At 54.4% G+C, this 19,429-nt stretch overlaps 5 protein-coding genes across 5 annotated transcripts; 2 read left to right on the forward strand and 3 right to left on the reverse strand.

Annotated features, from left to right (window-relative positions):
• Positions 1-136: 136 nt before the first annotated feature.
• On the reverse strand, positions 137-2,509 carry J4E85_008378 (uncharacterized protein; the record flags this gene model as incomplete). Its single annotated transcript, XM_051472604.1, has 1 exon — positions 137-2,509. One exon carries the CDS (start codon positions 2,507-2,509, stop codon positions 137-139), a length of 2,373 nt encoding a protein of 790 aa, XP_051323425.1.
• A 1,021-nt stretch (positions 2,510-3,530) lies between these two features.
• J4E85_008379 (uncharacterized protein) lies at positions 3,531-8,978 on the forward strand (the record flags this gene model as incomplete). The annotated part of the gene is made up of 6 exons (XM_051472605.1): positions 3,531-4,882; positions 5,850-7,170; positions 7,948-8,382; positions 8,430-8,463; positions 8,511-8,798; positions 8,851-8,978. The coding sequence occupies 6 exons, from the start codon at positions 3,531-3,533 to the stop codon at positions 8,976-8,978; spliced, it is 3,558 nt and encodes a 1,185-aa protein (XP_051323426.1).
• A 368-nt stretch (positions 8,979-9,346) lies between these two features.
• J4E85_008380 (uncharacterized protein) lies at positions 9,347-10,401 on the forward strand (the record flags this gene model as incomplete). Its single annotated transcript, XM_051472606.1, has 2 exons — positions 9,347-9,382; positions 9,436-10,401. 2 exons carry the CDS (start codon positions 9,347-9,349, stop codon positions 10,399-10,401), a joined length of 1,002 nt encoding a protein of 333 aa, XP_051323427.1.
• Positions 10,402-10,815: 414 nt separating this feature from the next.
• Positions 10,816-14,433, reverse strand: J4E85_008381 (uncharacterized protein; the record flags this gene model as incomplete). Its single annotated transcript, XM_051472607.1, has 1 exon — positions 10,816-14,433. One exon carries the CDS (start codon positions 14,431-14,433, stop codon positions 10,816-10,818), a length of 3,618 nt encoding a protein of 1,205 aa, XP_051323428.1.
• Positions 14,434-15,138: 705 nt separating this feature from the next.
• J4E85_008382 (uncharacterized protein) lies at positions 15,139-18,388 on the reverse strand (the record flags this gene model as incomplete). The annotated part of the gene is made up of 2 exons (XM_051472608.1): positions 15,139-18,014; positions 18,061-18,388. The coding sequence occupies 2 exons, from the start codon at positions 18,386-18,388 to the stop codon at positions 15,139-15,141; spliced, it is 3,204 nt and encodes a 1,067-aa protein (XP_051323429.1).
• Between the last annotated feature and the right edge of the window lie 1,041 nt (positions 18,389-19,429).

Genomic DNA, 19,429 nt, shown 5'->3' on the forward strand with positions numbered 1-19,429 from the left:
GGCCTATGCGATCTCGTTGACATCGTTACTGGGTATCTCTCTAATCTAGTCTATATGCTCCAACCACCATCCATCATGCTTCTACACACCCACCCATCTACAAACACCTCATCAAAACACTTGAACCCCTACCATCTCACACCCCAGCCTCCGTCCTCTGCGGCGCCCACCCCTTAAGCCAACTCCTCGCCCTATCCAAATCCCCACCTTCAGCCTCCATAGCCGCAACACACCACTCCAACCCATAACCCCCCTTCCCCTCAATCCCCTTCTCAGCAGCCACCATCTCAGCCAACGTCCTGCACTTCTGCGTCCTCTCGTCCACGCAAAAGTGCAACGGGGTCTCATACCCCCTCCCATCCATACCCTGCAGGAAAGACTTAACAAGCGGAATAGCATCTTTAGTCGGAATGGATTTATCTTCCTGGCCTAGGTTCTTGCGACCAGTGCGGCAGTACTCGTTCTTACACCACGCTTTCCCGCAGCCGGTCAGGAGCTGGGAGAGGTAACGACGCTCGATACGGCGACGCAGTGCTTTGCCTTCTGGGTCATGCAGCGAGACGTACAAAGGACCGAAACAGACGCTGCAGAGGCCGATTTCGTTGCCGGGGCCTTGGCCTTTGCGCGTCCCGGCTCGGGTGTCGCCGGCTTTGTTTGCGCCGTCTTGGGTACGGCCGCAGTTTACGTTGCGGCATAAGCATGGTGGGGGGCGGGATAGGCGCTCGAGATCGTGATGCCGAAGATGTGTGTCCATGTCGCGGAAGCGGACGATTTTGTTGCAGAGGTGGCATTCGGTTGTTCGGCCGCCGTCTGCTAGCTCGTGGGGGGTGAGGCCTGAGAGGAGGAGTTCGGGGGATTGGTCGTTGGGGTCGCCTTCTTGCGGGACTTGGAGGTGGCAGAAGCGGCACAGGATTAGCTTGCCGGGACATACGGTCGTTTTGTGATGGGAGAGCATGGGCATTGATGGGAATTCCATGTCGCATGTTGAGCACATTTGTGGTGTGTGGTAGAGAGCGTCATGCTTCTGGTGACTTAATGTGGTGTTCCCGCTGAAAGTATCGTGTGGACAATGCCAATGGTTCTGGAAGGCCGGCGATCGCTTCTGGAAGACTTGACCACAGCCTTGGGGGCAAAGAATATTGTTCCTTAGACAGAAGTTCTCGTGCAAGAATAGTGAGCCTTTAGGCACTACTTGTTGGCAGTTCTTGCAGATCACTTCGTCCGGTCCCACCGCTTTTGCATTATCAAGAGCCTCGTCCAGCCCATCCATTCCTTCTGTCTTGGGATCGAAAATCGACACCTTCAGACGGAAGGGTTTGGGCGTGCTTGAGGGTGATTCAGACGGATATGCATGAACTGAGATCCATACAGCTTCTGCGTCCTCTAGTTCGATGTTTGTAGGCTGTAATCGTATGCGCTTGGGATATTGGCTTCTTATATTTGCAAAAACATGCTCCTCTTCTCGTGGGCGAACTCTTTGTCGTGAAGAGTACGGACTGACATATAAGTCGATCTCATCACCATCCTCTACTTCGTCTAGAAGGATTTCCAGCCCCTGAGATCTGTCCCAGGATGTCAGTTCGTAGTCGACGTATTCGCCGTCAAGCACTTGTCCAGGCTGCGCGTTGAATATGTCGACCTCACCGCCGGTGGAACTGCCTTGTGATGTTCCAGGAGCGCGATGCATCTTGGCAGCTATCCTCTTCATAGTCTCGCGTGCTTGTTCTTCGTTCAATGCCTCGATATCCACCTCTAAGTCTGTGTCTACCACGCAAATGCCATCTCCTTCGGGCTTGAAGCCGTCTACAAGGAAGCGAAACTCCTCGCGCTTGCCATCAACTCCCCGACCACCGTTTATAGCCAGGACCTCGCCGTTTGTCAAAGTTGTGAAGTTGGACCGGAGATATTCTTCAAGCAGCGACTTCCAATCCTCCGGGTCATAGCCAGCTTCGAGAGGCCGTAGCTTTACGAAGGTGCCCTTGGGTAATTGCTTAGCATGCACTGTGATCTTGGTAGATGCAGCACCTTCTGTCCCCAGAGGAATTGCACCGTTTGACATGGCCACGTCATCGTCGTCCTTGCCATTCGGGCTGGCATTCCTGGAAGGCTCTGCCGATTGTTCCTTGATTCCCAGCGCCTCTTTCAGAAAGCTGCTCAGCACAACCTCGCCCTCTTCTGCAGAGAACTCGCGTATTCCTGCATGTACAACTCTGCCATTATCCGGGTTGACCAAGCGAAAGGTAAGCGGGTGGGGTAGTTGCTGGAAGCGGTCCTGCGTTTGTGCTCGGGCGTGGCGCTCGGCGTTGAAGGTGTATGGGTTGAAAGGATCGAAAGCGGTGATGTGCGGTCGATTCGCATCGACGTGAACGACAGGTGCTGCGGCAAGGAGCTGCTCTAACGCGGATGGGGGAAGGAGTAGTTTGTCGCCGGGTAGCGTGCTTCGCGTCGCATGTGCGAGTTCGTATTGCGCGGACCACTTCAGCTCTGCTGGCTCTGCTTCAGGATCCATGGTTGTTTTGCGTCAGGTACTAAAAGGTGAAGGTAATGACTGTGGTGGGAACACATGAATGATGGTACGTCGTAGTTCAGAGGCGTGAGATGGCTGACATATGCGCCTCGCGACTCGAAGCTTCGGTGAATGACTGGCGTCATTGCGCTGCCCTCGCCTCGGCCCGCTTGGCTTATCGATAACCCTCGCGTGGTAACGCGTAAAGATACCGCCACCGTTGAAAGTATACAGCAGAAATATAGTTTCACTACTCGTAGTCGTCATGTATATTCTATATTTGGTCTACCATCTTTCACAGTGCAAGCGATGGTTTCCCGATACAACTGCGACACGGTGACTAAGCTTCTTGGACACACCGAAAGAGCCACGAGCATGCATGAGTATCTCGCAACATACAGCCCATATATGTGTAGACGTGTTTGAATAATTCATCATAATTGATCAACAGAAGTACGCGTCTCAAGAAAGATGCGAGAATCTCTCCGGGCACCTAAACCATATCTGTGTCGTCCATGCCAATGCTCCGGTGAGTTTCGATATGTCGATTCATGTTCTAAGCGGCCAACGTGGGGCGAACATCCCCCGGCGGCTTTGCGCGTCGCGTCGCCTACCTGACATCTCGCAGCGACTGTTTTAGCCTGTTTCCACTCGACCACCAAGACTTGCAGCGCGGGCTTGGCTGCAAGACGTGTTCCAATCTATGCTTCATCGCGGCCTGATCGTGCAGGTCCTATGCAGGAAGCTTTGCGTGTCCTGCTACCACGCCTCTTGGCAGGGTCTTGCGCTTGCGATCGCCGCAGGGAACGAAGCATCGGCGGTATCCCACGCACCCACAACCCCATCTCCTGCAGCGTCTCAACCTCGATTAGTCTTTCCTTTTGCTCATCCAACACACACCTGCAGTGTCAGATCAGTGGCACGTGCTACTCCGCCCTGCCCTCGCGCTGTGTAATAAAGATTCGGTGAGTACCCATCTAACCTCTGGCCAAACTTCTCTGGTTGCATTCCCCGAGCCCTCACCATGGGCCCTTCTACCTTCAGTGACGACCTTCCTACATCCCTGGCGGACCTGCTTTCCAACACCTTGATCCTGCGCCAAACTGCCCCGTACCTGCCAATATCTGCTCTCCGTAACCTGTCGCGAACCTGCAAATCCCTACACCATGTTATCTTCCAGTCGCCAGAGGCCTTTCGCTACTTGGATCTCTCTCCGGTGAAGTCTACTATTGTACCCTTCGATGGACCTCTTGATATCGGCGGTACCAGTTTCCGCGCTGAGCGAATGGACGAAGCCCTCACCGAAGACGACTTCTACAGCGGTCCGCTACGTCACATCTTCAACAGACTTGAGAAGCTGCACGTCTTGCGCAATGTCCACACACTCGTACTAGACGGGCTCAGCGTCACAGCCGAACTGGTCAAGGAACTGCTTACTGAGGAGCGATTCAACGTCCGCATACTCTCGATTCGCGAAGCCAAACACTTGAACGAGAGGAAGCTTCAGCAATACCTGCGATATGCGGTCCGACCGTCCAGGCCTGCGGGCACCCCTCGAGTCAAAGGCATCTACATCTTTGGCACCCGCGATCGAATACCGCGCCCTGCGTCGCCCGTCACGAAGAAGCCTTCCCCACATATTCCCAAGGGCGTGACGACTTCACAAGGGGCGCAGATAGGGGCGCAATGGAACGAGAAGTCGCAGCAGGCCTTGGAAGCTGTACTGGCGCGGACCGAGGACAAGTGGTACCAGTCTTCTGGTAAGATCATACCGAAGCGGCCGTCGCCGGAATGGGCAGAGATACTCCAGGCGTGCGAAGGCATTATCGCCTTCGATGCCGTTCTGTGCAGAGGACCACGCCACGACCCAAGCAAGGCGTACGTCAGAGACGCGACTGCAGATGGAGCACCCCACCCGTCCTCTTTCCTGCGGCCTACAGTAGCCACTGTAGCGCTAGGTCCGTCCGGCTGCGAAACATGCCACTCCTCTCCAGAAGGCCCGGCAGTATTTGGCGACTCCAGTCCGTCCCATCATCCGTTACTCAGTCCGGTACCACTTCATGGGTCCTCCGTTCGCGCCGCCCAAATACCGCACACTCTCGACGGGTCCGCCCCTTCCCCTCTCATAGTGCGATGCGAGGACTGCTTGAAAGGACGCTGGTGCGAGAGATGTCACAAGTGGTGGGATGAGAACTGCTACATTGGATCGGTCACCGCCCAACGAACGGAACTACAGCAGACCGAGCTCACCGAGAGCTTCAAACCCGACGGGACCAGTCAACTGCTCCCCAAGCAAACCATCAAGGTACATATGGGCCTCTGCGTGGAACACTGCCTCCGTGAGGAAATGATGGCCGGAGCCGGTAGCGACGGGATGTGGGGATGAAGGACCTACCTTGGCGCGCGAGCAGCGATGCTACCATGAGGCCGTTACGATGTAGTTGGATTCCGGAACCCGGAGCCTGGCTATATTGGATAATTGCACCTGGAGACTGGCACTTGCGCGCCAAGGTATGTGCTCACCTTTTGATCAAGAAATAGGCTGACGTGAAAACATACAGGTTGTCGGCGTGAGACGTGACTGTTTTGGCTGTGGTCATACGTGCATCAGCTGTAAGGAGCTTTTCATCCGCACTTGCAGGAAATGCAACAACGAGTACTGCCGTGAGGATAACGATGCGTCTTCCGATACTCTGGTTAGTATGGTGCGATGAGGCGTGTAAACATCACTAACTTGTCTACAGTGCGACTGGTGCAACTATACCTCGCGGAGGACCAGGGAAATGTATTGAATTTGGCCTTCGTCGCTTGAGTAGAGCTTGGATACCTCCTCGACCAACAGCAAAAGTATTGCTGGGTTTATGATTGATGATTTATGACTTCCCTCCCCTCTTAGCATTAGGACTAGATACCCCCCTCAAATCTATGAACACAATTGTTGACGCTACGTCTGCAACATCAAATTCGCATTTGTGTGCTCGTTCCTTCTTTCACCTATCATGCGGGAAATGGGCGTGGTCGATCTAGCCCGTTTCGGCAGACACGCTCCTGCCTGTCTGTGTTGTCGCCTATTCGCGGCACGTCAACACGTCCGTGGTTGTCGTCCTCGACTTCCTCACCTTCACCTGCGTTTATTGTTCGGTCGATTCATCATCCAGTAAAGTTACCTGTCTTCAGTGTTCGCAAACCGAGGATCACTTTATCACTATCACTATCGATTCGTGGATAAGTCATGGATCCTACCGCCGCAAAGCCAACTCATCCTCGTCTCGCAGCAGAGGATAGGTATGGTCACTCTGCCGACACCGATAATATGATAGGACTTGTACTGATGTTGTAACAGATTATGGGCTTGTCTACCTAAAATCTGGAAGTTGATGGAAATCACCGGATGTCCTTCTCTCTCCCTCGGCGTCATTCACGAGGGCGAGATGATAATGCAGTATAGTCGAGGAGTCGCCGATACATCAACAGGTCGCCCGGTCAACCATGACACTGTCTATATGATCGGATCACTCACCAAGGCTTTCATCGCCGCGTCTTGTGGTATACTTGTCGACGAGGGCAAACTGAGCTGGACCGAACCGCTATCCACATACATACCCTTTACCCAAAACAAAGATCCTGTCATAGGCGAGCGTATGAGTTTGTCAGACGCTCTGTCTCATTCCAGCGGATTTCCTCAGCTCGATATCGCGTGGTACGGATCCTTCGGCGAGACACTGATGTTTCCACAACATTTACTGCAGATTACTGCCAACATGCCAGTACACGACGACGCCTTTCGAAAGGAATTTCATTACTCCAACTGGCCATACGCCCTAGCGGGTAGAGTGATTGAAGCGGTAGGTGGCGAGGATGCCGTGGATGGCTGGGGAGGGTTCGTCAAGAAGAGAATCTTCGATCCGCTCTGGATGATTCGATCGACGTGTTCGCGAAGCGACATCCAGCGCGGCAATTTGGCTGAGCCGCATATGGTCCTGGGCAATGAACACCAGAACAAAACGGGTCCATGGCGTTTACCTGCGCCTCAAGTTTCAGACAGGTCTATTTGCGGAGCGGCCATGGCAATATGGTCGAACATCGTGGATATGCTCATCTGGTCGCGAGCAGTGTTGGAACGCTTGGAGCAAGAGAAAGCGGGGAAGACTCCAGCCATCTTGTTGAACCCGCTCAAGCATATCAGTCAAATCACGTCCCAGAAATTCCCCGTCACAGATGACACCATCAACGAGAACACTTATGGATTTGGATGGGCAAGACACATGATCCCTTCGACACAACTCGGATGGCTGTCCACCAACGGGCCGCAGAAAGACGATATCATCGGTCGAGAATCGCCGCCGCGACTAACATTATACCACGGAGGCCAAGTGACTGGCTACCTGAACTCGATCTACCTCTTCCCAGAGACCAAATCAGCTGTAGTGGTCCTAACGAACGCGCAGAGCGCTGGAGACTGCTCTGATCTCGTGGCTCAGATGCTCGTCCAATCACTCTTCGACATGAAACCGGAAGTTGATTTCGAAATGAGGGCGAAGAAGGCATCTGTCAGTAGTCTGAGCCTTCATGGCAAGATGCGGGAGGACTGGCATCGGAATCGCAAACCAAGAACGGGCCAGCCTGAGCTCAGAGACTTCCATGGCAGTTACTGTGACGATGATGTATGTGGACTCATTCAAGTGCACACGAACAGGGAGATCCATCAGTTGGAGATGAGGCGGAATGGTAATGATACGCAGCGGCGTCACCTTCAACACTATCACAACGACACGTTTAGCTTTTTCTCGGAAGACGCGAACCAGATCCTACTGGGATGCTTGGTGGATTACTCGAGCTACGAGCAATTTCTTCTGGTATTCATACGCGATGAAGAGGGTACGGTTATTGGTTTGGACTGGGTGATGCAGGAGGGATTCAAGCCGTTGCGTTATATTCGCCAGAGAACCGCTCCAGTTAGCGGACCCCCGTCTATTATGCTAATCCCCTGTTGAGGATGAAAAAAACAACGAGTGAATATTCATAAGCTTCGTACAACTATAGCTTAGACGTGGTCGTTAAATAGTCACAGCGTTAACTTTGCTTGAGGTCCTCGCGTCGCTGCCAAGCCCCCATCGGCCTGTGGACGGCTGGCCAGGGCCGATGCACACGATGACATGTGGCTGCCAGATTGAGCCCCAACATTGCAAACAAACAATTGTCGTCTTCCCACTTCAGCGCGCGAGTCCTCCCTTTCCAAACCCAACACCCCCGTTTCACGCAATCTGTCCTTTCCGCGCAAAAATCCCCGGTGACGTCGTCTCTCGCTCCACGTACCACATCTCCCCAGGACACGTCCGCTCCACCTCCGCCAGGCACCAGCTGCACGACCTACCCAACGCCAGATCGCTACATCCCGATACCTACTCTTCGTCGCTAAACCTCACACACTCGCATATCAGACAATGGCGCAATACGGCTACGGACAAAACCCGCAATACGGCGCTGGGAATGCGCAAAACCTCCAATTCTACCCGTCGTCATTTTCGAACCAGCCGGTATCTGGCCATTCCACACCGTTTCAGGCAAACTACGGCGCACCAGCGAGTCAAGCGTATCCCACACAGTATGGCGCTGGGTTCGCTGCACCGGGCGTGAGCGGGCAGATGGGTATGGGCGTGTCGGGGCTGCGGACGGGGTGGCTGGCGGCTTTTGGCACGGAAGGATACGATGGAGAGCCGCCGCTACTGGAAGAGTTGGGAGTGAACTTCAGGCACATACAGATGAAGACCTTGGCTGTGCTGAATCCGTTCGGTCGGATCGATCAGCACATCATGGACGACAGCGATGTGGCAGGGCCAATACTGTTCTTCTTGATCTTTGGGACGTCGTTACTGGTATGAGACACGATATCAAGAAAGAGATGAAAGCTAACGTGGAGTAGTTGTCTGGAAAGCTTCATTTCGGTTACATCTACGGTAAGTCAAATAGCTGCTTGGAGAAAGACAGTAGCTAACGAAGGTAGGCCTGGCGTTCGTTGGCACGATCCTCCTCCACCAGATCCTCTCGCTCATGTCCCCGCCTGTCGTCGAAGCGACACCAGTAGACCACGGTCACCCACACGGCTCACATCTCGGCTCCTCGTTAACGTTCCCGCGATCGGCATCGGTGCTCGGATACTGCCTGCTCCCTCTTGTTCTGGTATCGATGTTTGGAATCATCGTGCCGCTTGACGGGCTGTTTGGATATCTTCTGACGAGCTTGGCCATCACATGGTGTTCCTACAGCTCCAGTTCCATGTTTACTGTTGTTGGTAAGTCGAACCTTCCGATGGGGTTGTCGATGGGAACTAACACATCTCGTAGGACGCATGACTTCCATGCGCGGACTGGTAGCGTACCCCATGGTTCTGTTCTATGGCAGTTTTGGTATTATGGCCATCTTCAGCTCGCGGGGCACTGGTCAGTTGGCGGCGAAGGCGGCAGGATCATAGAAATATGGTCCAGCACATTTCAAGGCGCCTTGACCGAGATATGTAGAATATTTGCGCGTATGCGTACGATATCAAGAACATAACCAAAAAGAAATCCAAATATAGCTTCCAAATCGACGTTCACTACATTGCCATGTTGAGCCAATCGGAGTACGCCTAACGCGCTTAGAGCGATGACGACGAGGACCCTGCACGAAATTGTTCTTCCCGATAATCTCCGCCACCCGTCACATCTTCTTCAGCCCTATATACCCTTGCTTGCCTCTTCTTTCCGCCGTACTACTCTTTCCATACGAATACTCAACATGGGTTGGTTTTGGGCAGACACCGCACCCGCCGCACCTGCTGCACGTGTTGCGCCGCACGCCATGCCTCGAGGCAGCATGAGCAGCATGGAACCTCCAGTACTTCCTTCCACTCCCCATACACACACCCTCACCACTAACAACCTCCCCAGCCAGAATGCCCGATGCACAAAAAAGCCGTCCCGCCCGTCGTCGCCGAAAAGAAGACACCCGCCGGCGCCTGCCCCTACGTCCCACCTGAGAATGCCTCCACCAGCGCCTCTGAGCCACCCCCAAAGCAAGGCCTCCTCTCGCGCCTCAACCCCCTCAACAACATGTTCTCGGAACTCTCCAACGAGCGCGCCTCGACCCAATCCGTCAACCTCCCCCTCAACCGCGAGACCTCCACGATCCCCAAAGGCGACGGCACCCTCTGGGAGTACCCCTCCCCCCAGCAAATGTACAACGCCATGCTGCGCAAAGGCTACACCGACACCGACATCACCGCCGTGGAAAGCATGGTCGGCGTGCACAATTTCCTCAACGAGGGCGCGTGGGCCGAGATCATGGGCTGGGAACGAAGGTTCTCGAGGGGCTTGAAGGAAGGGTATGAGATATGCAAGCAAGGCGAGGACGTGGCGAATTTCAAACTGGGTACCCATGAGGATCCGTTTGATACCACGACGTGGGATCATAGGGATGTGCAGCCACCCAAACTACTCAGGTTTACAGGGAGACCTACGGAACCGACGCCCAAAGCAACGATTATGCAGTGGCTTGGATATGTTATGCCGGAGAAATTCGGGACAGCGCCGCCGTTTGATCGCCATGATTGGTTTGTGGAAAGATGTAATGAGAAGGGGTGTAAAGAGATTCGTTATGTTATTGATTACTATGAGGGTGCGCCGGAAACGGCAGAAGCGGAGGGCGAGGGAGAGGCAGACGAACAACCCGTGTTTTATCTTGATGTTAGGCCGGCGGTTGATGGGCCGGTTAGTGCGGCTGAGAGGCTGATTCGCACGGGGACGGATGTTTGGTGGAGGGCTAGTGGGGGTGTGGCGAGGGAGTTGAAGAAGTTGGAAGAGGAGAAGAAGAGGAGGGAGGAGGAGTGGGCGAGTAAGAGTAGGCGGTATAATTAAGTTGGGGATATGGTTGCGGTGGTGAGGGTTTGGGAGGGATGGGTGTGTGTTGCATTGCGCGGCGTTTATGGGTTGGGGGCTTTTTTCGCTGTATGATTGGGTTTGTATGAGATATGGCTTTGCGGGTGGACTGATGACTTAGGCAAGAGAGCCTCTTTTTCTTTTGGAAACTTGTTCTGTTACGCTGGTATGATTCTCTACTCTAGCTTTCATTCTTGCTGTAGTATTCTCCTAGGCGCGTTACGGATCAATGACGCTCATCTTGAATGCAATCTGATGTACTCTTAGCTCTCTCATAGACTTGGTCAGTACACATCAGTAAAGAATATCATTGCCAAAGGTACATAAGGCATGTATGACACCCGTAGACTCCCTCGTTCAAAGCGAACGCCACGCGTACAACTCCCTCATCCTTCACTTCCTATGCACCCCAATAAACGTCCTCTCCCCCCTATACATATGAATACTCCTCGAAAAATGATCCTCCTCCTCCTCCTCCTCTTTAATCCAAACCCCATCCACCAATTTCGCCCTAACCATATCCTCCCCCTTCCCATCCACCATCTCCCCCTCATCTCCCTCCCCAGGCAAAACCCCACCATCCCTCGTCCTCCCCTCCGCCATCCTCACCCCCACAGCCTCAACCACCGTATCGAAACCCGCCTCCACATCCTCCTCACCCCACGGCAGACTGTCAATGTCGATTTTGTGTTCGCGGCCGAGCAGACACATTATGATGACCATAGCGCCGGCTTTGGACATGACTTGGTTATGCTGTTTACACGCGTCGTCGTTGCAGCATTCGTTGCAGCCTTCGAGGCAGTGGCAGGAAGTGAGGCGCTGGCATGCTTGCTCGAGCAGGGTGTCGATGAACTCGAAGGCTTTGGTGCTGATACCGCTACCGCTCGCACCGCCTTTTGCGTCGTAGAAAGTCAGGCGTGCGGGACGTTTGCGTGTGGATTCTTTGGCGAGAAATTCTTTTTCGGGGACTTTGCATTCGGTGCGGACGTCGCCGGGCATGCTGATCACGAAGTTGGGCATGAGAGACAGAACGGCGTGTTCGGCGGCGTGGATACCCGCTGCGATGTTCAACCTTCGCGATCGAAGGATATCGAGAGCGGATTTGGGCACGTCGAGCCACATGCCCTTGCTAAACAGTATAATAGGCGGATTATCAACTTGCACAGCATCCAGAATCCGTCTCTTCTTATCAATCTTGAAGAAACCATACACGACTTGCTGGATCTTGATAGGCCCGTAAAAGGCTTTCGACCTTGAACCGGGGATACGCCGGATCGCTTCTGTTTCCACGGGATCAATGTCCGTGTAATCGCGTTGTTGGGTTGTCCAATCTACTTTTACGTATTCGACTTTTGCGAGCATGCGCTCTTGGCTGAATTCCTTGACGAGGTATGTGTTTCCTTGGTGCAGGAAGATGCCGCCGTCGTAGAGGGTGAAGAAGGCGCGCGAGGCTTCGAGTTCTTCGAGAACGGTGTTTTTGCCGTGGGTTACGTCGATTATGGCGAAGTGGTCTTCTTCTGTGTCGCGGATTGCGACTGTGCGTGAGGGTTGCGGGAGGAAGCGCGTGTTGACGTGGTAGAAACCTTCTTTGTCGCAGCGCATGCGCTCGCGGGCGATTTTGGGGAGGAGAGGGCCGAAGTAGGAGGTATCTACTGAGACGTTGATGGGCATCTCGTGGGCGGCGCATTGGACGTGACCTTCCAGGACGAGCATGTTTTCTAGGTCGACTTGGAGTGCGCAATTGGGTTTTGTGAAGATCTCGTCAGGGTTGGACATGTAGTACTGGTCAGTAGGAAAGCAATCGCCGACTAGAACGGATAGCGAGTCTTTATTCCTCCGTCCAGCACGGCCGCTTTGCTGACGAAGATTGGCGATGGTGTATGGAAAGCCGACCGTAACGACAGCGTCCAGAGATCCGATATCGACACCAAGCTCCAGAGCACTAGTAGCCACGATACCGCAGAGCTTGCCGTCGAACATCTCTCGCTCGATCTCTCGTCTGTCTTGCGGGGTATATCCGCCTCGATAAGACATAACACGAGCAATGACTTCCGGTCTTTCAAGGTTGGTCAGTTCAGTCTTGATAGCAGCAAGTAGCGCTTCACACTGCTTCCGCACACGGCAGAAAGCAATAGCCCTCACTCCTCTCAACATCAGTTGACAGAAGAGTTTTGCCGTCTCTGCCATACAATCACCGCGTCCAGATGTAGGATCACCAGGGTCTTTGAACGGCGTATTCCAGCACAGAAACTCTTTGCGTCCGGAAGGAGATCCGTCAAAGTCTGTCAACTTGACTTCGTCAACACCAAAGATAGTCTTCATGTGCTCTTCAGGATTCGCGACTGTAGCCGAGCAGGAAATGAACTTGACATGCCGGTTTCCCAACGCCGCACATATCCTGCGTAGACGGCGCATGATAAACGCCATATGTGCTCCAAATAGCCCATTGTAAACGTGCAATTCGTCTACTACCACAAATCGTAGATTTTGAAGGTACGTCCGCCAGGCATCTTCTTGCGGTAGTATGGTAATATGTAGCATATCCGGGTTGGTGAAGATGATGCGTGCCTCGTCGCGAATGTAATTACGATCACTCATCGGGGTGTCGCCATCGAACGTCTCAACCAGCACCTGTTCAAACCCCGGCATAAATCTTAACAGCTCTTTCATACTCTTCCTCTGATCCTGCGCGAGCGCTTTCGTCGGGAAGATATACATAGCCCTCGTATTAGGCTCTTGTTCCAATTGATGCAAAACCGGTATCTGGTAAATCAACGATTTACCAGAACTCGTCGAAGTAGACACAATCACATTGTGCCCGTCGTAAAGATTGTTGATGGCCTCCGCTTGGTGAGCGTACAGTTGAGTGATATTCCTCGTATTATACAGCGCGTTGACGAGATTCTGCGACATGGCGAAGTTCAAGTCGCCGAAGACAGCTTCTTGAGGGTCGAAAACACGGTGGCCATCTGGCACGATCTGCCCGGTATACCACTCCATCGTCTTGATCTCGTTCAGGATATCGGGTATCGGCTGCCGTTCCGCGGGTATGGAAGCAGGTATGAGCGATCTATCCGGACCAGGTGTAGAGTGCCGACTCGCAGTCTCCACAGGAACAAACGCCTTCGACACCTCTATAATCTTCTCTACCGAATCCACCCCCTCCTCAGCACACTGATTCAAAAACGCATTCACCGCCGACGTAAACTTGACATTCCTCTTCTCAATCAGATTCATCATCTGCTTCTGACTGTACACCGGCATCTTGAGATCCTCATTCCGTAACTTCGTCGTAGCCTTTGTCGGCTCTCCCGTTTTCTTATGTTGAACCTGGCGCTTCAAATCGCCATCGATGAATTCAAACAGCAGCACCTCTTTATGCTCGCCTTTATCCGGTTCGGGTTCTAGGATCGCAAAGTCGGTTGTTCGTCTGCCGTGTAGATTGTCTTCTGAGCCCATTAAGTTGATTTGTAGCATTGCTTCGTCGACGTAGGCGAAGTTTATGGCTTTGGGTATCAGGGCGGTGATTTGCGCTACGTCTTCGATGACTAGCTCTCGTTGGATGTTCGCTTCGACTGTGCTTCGGAGGTTCTCGACCGTCGTCGCGAGGTGCTTGCGCGTGCAGAGGAATGTGTAGACGAGGTTTACGGCGCGGTGGACTTGCGCGAGCTTCGTGAAGTGCTCTGGCCATGGTATCGACGTCTCGACTAGGGTGGACGAGTTGTTGCGCGCAAGGGCTGGTTTGCCGGCACTGTTCTTCTTCGGCGCTCGCCGCGGTTTCTTTCCTCCATCGTGTGTCTTCGTGGGTACGCTCGTAGTGGTCGTGGCTGGGTCGGGCGCGTTGGGGTCGATCATTGAACCATCCGGTCCAACGATCCTGTGAACCTCCTTCACCCCTTCGCCTTCTGCAGCTGACGTCGCTGCAGTGGTTTCCTCATCGTTATCTCGCGATTTCCGTTTTCGCTTTCGTACAGTCTGGTCTGAGACGGTGGCAGCCTTGAGTCGAGGCATCGTGGGGACGTTGTTCTGGACGCAGCGCCGGTGGTAGGGAGCATTGTTTCACAATCAATGACGCAATGGCGCAACGGCATGAGTGATCGTGCCCCTGGGGGACCTTCGCTTCGGCGTCGAATTTATTTGATTAGGGGGTCTCAAATCACGTTCTTAGCTGTGTAGCTAACCTTGCAGACAATCGCTGCAACATCTTACAAGAAGACGCGATCCTCGCGTCGCGCGTCACCACGGTCTCACGTGCGCGATAATCCCGCGCGCCTCAGCTTCTCTCCAGTCCAATCTAGTCCAAACGTCACACAACAAACATCTCACGATCACATCAAAATCACTCCCCTTAAGTCAAAGTTCTGAAAAGAGTCAAAGATGCATTTCCACACCTATCCCCAGGGTATATGGCCAAAGAAGATCAGCATCCCGCCCACATATCCAATCCACACCAACCCACTTCATCCAAGTAGCCACTTGTTTGTGTGAATATACAGAAGAGGTATCGAACAAGAACAAGAAGATCGAAACAACAAGCACACTCCTCGCTAGAATGCAGTGATATCAGAAAAGACAGACCAGGGAAAACCCATCGACAAACAACAAATAGTAAGCCATTACATCGTAAATGAGAACAACAACAGCATCGCCTCGTCGGACAAACACCTCTTTTTTCATCAGGACAAGGGGGTGGGTGACTGGGCTGGGCTGCTCTGCTCACAACGCACCACCCGCACCAGGAAGAAGCATCTCAATGCACTTCGTCAGTAAGTTGCTCGCCTCATGCAACAGCTCCCACCTTGTCTTCTTGAACATGTCCCTCATGATGATGAGCAGACCGAGACAAGCGTTGCGATTAGAGGTTTTGCTAAGATCCTCGGGTGATCGCACACCGCCAACACGGTTGAGGTAGAGAACCATGTCCCTGACCTTATCGTCATAGGTGGGGAGTTGGTATGGTTCCTTGACCGGACCATCAAGCGCGAAACCATACGACCACACGATTAGTGTGGCAAAGTATAGCACCCATGGCCGGTTAAGGAGGTAGTCGTCGCGTGCGGAGTAGGAGAAGCCGGCGGTGGACGGCGTGTTGGGATTCAGGCTGTGGTCTCCGGCAACCATTACGTTGGAGAGGAAGCGGAGGGCGTAGAATGTGGCGTCCCGGGCTCGGGCAGTGGGGGCCCACATCTCCTTCATCCGACGTTGCGCGCCGTTGTAGTCTTGCGGGGTTATCGACCGCCCGAGAAGGCGGGGTGCGCCGGCGTAGATTTGGCAATCCACAATGTCAACGTGCATGGCCATGTGAGCCAGGTGGTGAAGCACAGTTCGGGACTCGAACACGTTGTCATCGTCAACACCTTGCGAGTATCCGTATGAGCTCGAACTAGGGCGGTCCTCAGATCGGTTTAATGAACTGTCGAAATCTTGCTTCCAGAAATCAAAGGCCCGGGTGAGGGAGCCCCGCCATTTGTCGCGTCCGCCTAGTGCTGTCGTTACACCAAGCGAGCTGACTTGCAAATCTCGCTGGTTCATGTGCCATGATACGCTCAGTAAACCAGCCATGAGGATTGTGCGTCCAAACGAATTGGTCCGTACCGTCTGCCCATTAAGCGTCTTCTTAAGACCGTCAAGGAAAGACATTGGTTTGATGCCATTCGATGTCAGGGACTGCTCAACTCTTCCGACCTCCGAACTACTCGTCGCAGACCAGAGCGCTTCGTCACAAGGCAGTGGAAGACGCATCTCGTGAGCGACCATGACAGCGCTGTGGCCGAACATGGTAGCGTGAATGCTGTCCATGACGAAGGCTGCGAATGCTGCTCTCCTAGTAGCCTCATTCGTGATCCAGTGGTTCCACCATTCGTCAGGCGTGTTTGCTCCACCTATTCCATTGCTCTTTCCGTCTTTGACACTAGGAGGCGAGTCCATTGCCGACCGTCCGATCAGCGAGCTTCCGCGCCTCATAAGCGTCAGTGTCGTGGCATGATGGATGTGCGCTCGTTCGTGTAGCGGGCGCGTAGAGTACATCTTCTCAAACGACTCGAGAAGAAGCAAGCCCTGGAAGATCCACAGCTTAGCGGGTGGCCGAAAATCAGCGTCCATGAACAGCTCCCAGCGCAGGTGCCACGCCAAAAAGTTGGCTAATGAAGCACAAGCCTGTGTAGTCTCTTGACCGTAGTTCTTCTCCAAACAAGACGCTCCGAGACACATGATGGCGAGCAACAGCAGCTCAGGACATGTGCTTGCGTTAAAGGTCGGCTTGTGTAGGATCGGCAGTTGAGGGTGAAAGTGTACCCAGTACGAACTGATGTATGTTTGCATCATGTGCAGACTGAGTACGTGCCGGCTGTCGTCTTTGTCACCCTCCATGAGTTCCTCCTTCTGCTTCTTGACTGGCGCATGATCTGTCTCGTTGAAGCGCAGATGTATCAGGTCAAGAAGATCTTTCCGCTTCTCTTCTGACAGGGCAGATTCGGGAAGCGTGGTGTCTAGTATGCTATGAACAGCCATTGGATGTGCAGGCGGTGCTGGGTTGTTCAGATAGCCGGCGACTGAGGGGTCATAGTTAAAATACGGAGCTTGAAGACCAATTTGGGATGACGCACCAGCTACGGGGTTACCTCCGCCCGGGTAATCCATGGGCGATGCGCCTCCTGGGTTGAACTGATTGTCGTTGAAGAGCCAGGCGGCAAAGTCGTCGGCCATGGCGAAGGGTGACCGACTGTATCCATTGCCACCAAACATTGGTATGGCATACGCGGGATTCTGCTCCATGATGGCGTCAGAGACACCCTGCATTCTGTTGTCTATTTGACCTGTAGACTCGACACCGTTCATGGGCGTCTGTCCAGAAGTGCCATTGTAGAACTGGTTCTCTTGTTCTCGGGGAGCAGGGGTGCCGGTTGGCTGGGGGTACTCTGGTGGAGGTAAGGAGGAGAAGGGAGGAAAGTTGTTTTGTGATTGATACGCACTTGCGCTGTTTTGGTAGCCGGTCGAGGGCGCGGAGGGAGTATACTGGGATGGTGTAACGGCAGAGTTGAAGGGTGAGCTCGAGCCATACGAGCTGAGATTGGACGTCTGCGCGCGTAGATCGGGCCGGGTGAAGTTCCCATTACCCACATGTGGGGAGTTGTGGAGAGAGTTGCGACCTCCACTGTAGTTGCCCAAAGCGGCCGGACGCGGTGGGGGTGCAAAGTTTCCAGCGCTCTGGGACTGCATGTCGTAGGGCTTAGCTTCTGAGCCACTGCGGTACGTATCGTCGCTCACTGTCCTCTGCAGCGAGTCCTGCCTGCTGAGCGTGGCAGTCGAGCCTGGAGACTGGAAGTTTGGTGGCGACATTCTGCTGCCCGGGCCTGTGTTGGAGGCCCCAGACGGCGGAGACTGCATGCCCAGTGCCTTCTGTGGCGGTGCATTCTTTCCGCCCAGTGCAGCCGTCACAATGGGGTTCAGATTGTGCATGTTGAACGTGTCCTTGCGCAGCAGCTGCGAGCCTCGCGCCGTGTGTCTCTCCTTGTGGCGCGCGCAGAGGTCCTGGCGGACGAAAGATCGGTGGCAATCGGGAAAGTCACAGTGGTAGATTTGCTTGGGGTTGTCTGTCCATGTTAGCTGGGTGAGGCCTGCGGGCGCTGCTGGACTCACGGTTCAGCTGATGGCGGTAGAGGTGCTCTGCGCGGGAGTAGCTCTTCCCACAGCCCTCGTGCGGGCACTCGAACTTCTTGTCGAGGCCCTTTCTGCTGCGCCGTCTCTTTCTCGAGGAGCCATGGCCGTCACCCTCGCCTTCGCCGCCGGATCCGTCTTCGTCGCGGTCGCGTCGGCGGCCACGGGTGTCGGCGCTGTCGGGGGAGGCGGGGGTGGGAGGCTCGTTTGCAGGGCCAACCGTGGAGTCCATCTTGTCTCGGAACTGCGTCTGGATCTTGCCCAAATCCGACGCGTGCGCAGCATGCATAGACAAGATTTGCGCCGTCATTGCCAGCGGGTCGTCAGGTGCAATGTCGTGTGTCGCGACGCTGGCGGACAGTGCGCGTGTGTAGGGCCTGGGTGGATGTTGTGTAGCCTGGTGGCGGAGCGACTCGTGTGCGCGGTTGCCAGATGGTGTTGATGTTAGTCAAGAGGCGCTCGGCCATGGGCGTGCATGCTGCTTTGGGAATCACACGGCAGGCGAGATGCTGGGGCGGGCCAAAAGCGACGGCGTGGGCTGCGCGAGTCTTAATCGCCGCGATCCTGGGCGATGACCTGCAGATAGATGTTAGAGCCTCTGGGTGCGGTGTCGTCGTGGCGAGAACCCTGGACGTGGACGGGGAACGTGGGGAAGGGCAGCTCGTCGTGGGAGGCAGCAGGACGGGCGCGGGTAGACTTGTGGGAATGGAATGGAGAGGGCCGATGCCGACTTGGGACGGCGACTAGGACTGGCTCTGGCTCGCAGCACGACGGGGGACCTGTGACCACGCAGACCGTCCGCAGTAGCCGCGATAAGAATTCAAGATCCCGTGGCTGTGGGTAATGTCTAAGCACCAGCTGGCTGAAGTAGTGAGGGGTAGCTCGCAGCCTTCCGACGACTCCAGCCTCCGCCGTCAGCAATTAACTTTCTGTATGCACTCCAAGACGCCCGTCTGGATGCTGCAATACTGCACCTACACCTGCAGCCTGCTGGACCACCAGAATGTGGAGAAGCGAGCCGGCGTGGGACTGGCAACTCGGGCGTGGGGGCCGCTCGAGCGCAGCATTTAGTTGTCCTTCTCCGTCGGCGCCGTCACGACTTCTCGTAAACGCCATTCCAGCTACTGGTCGATAGCAGCGCGTGCCTGTTCATGCACCGCAGACTGTGCACCGCCGTATGCACAAGGCTGCATCAAGCATGCGATGCTGCACGTGGAAGCATTAGACTCCTCCTCCTTCCAGGCCCGCTGCCATCCTGCCCACTTCTGAGACTGTTGATATCTCTGCATCGCTTCACCCATCTCCAGACCCTGATTTACGCCCCTCTATGCCTCTCTATACCGCGATCCGA

This window comes from Alternaria conjuncta (genome assembly GCF_024043145.1).
Source record: "Alternaria conjuncta strain BMP 0040 chromosome Unknown scaffold_13, whole genome shotgun sequence".
Classification (NCBI taxonomy): Eukaryota; Fungi; Ascomycota; class Dothideomycetes; order Pleosporales; family Pleosporaceae; genus Alternaria; species Alternaria conjuncta.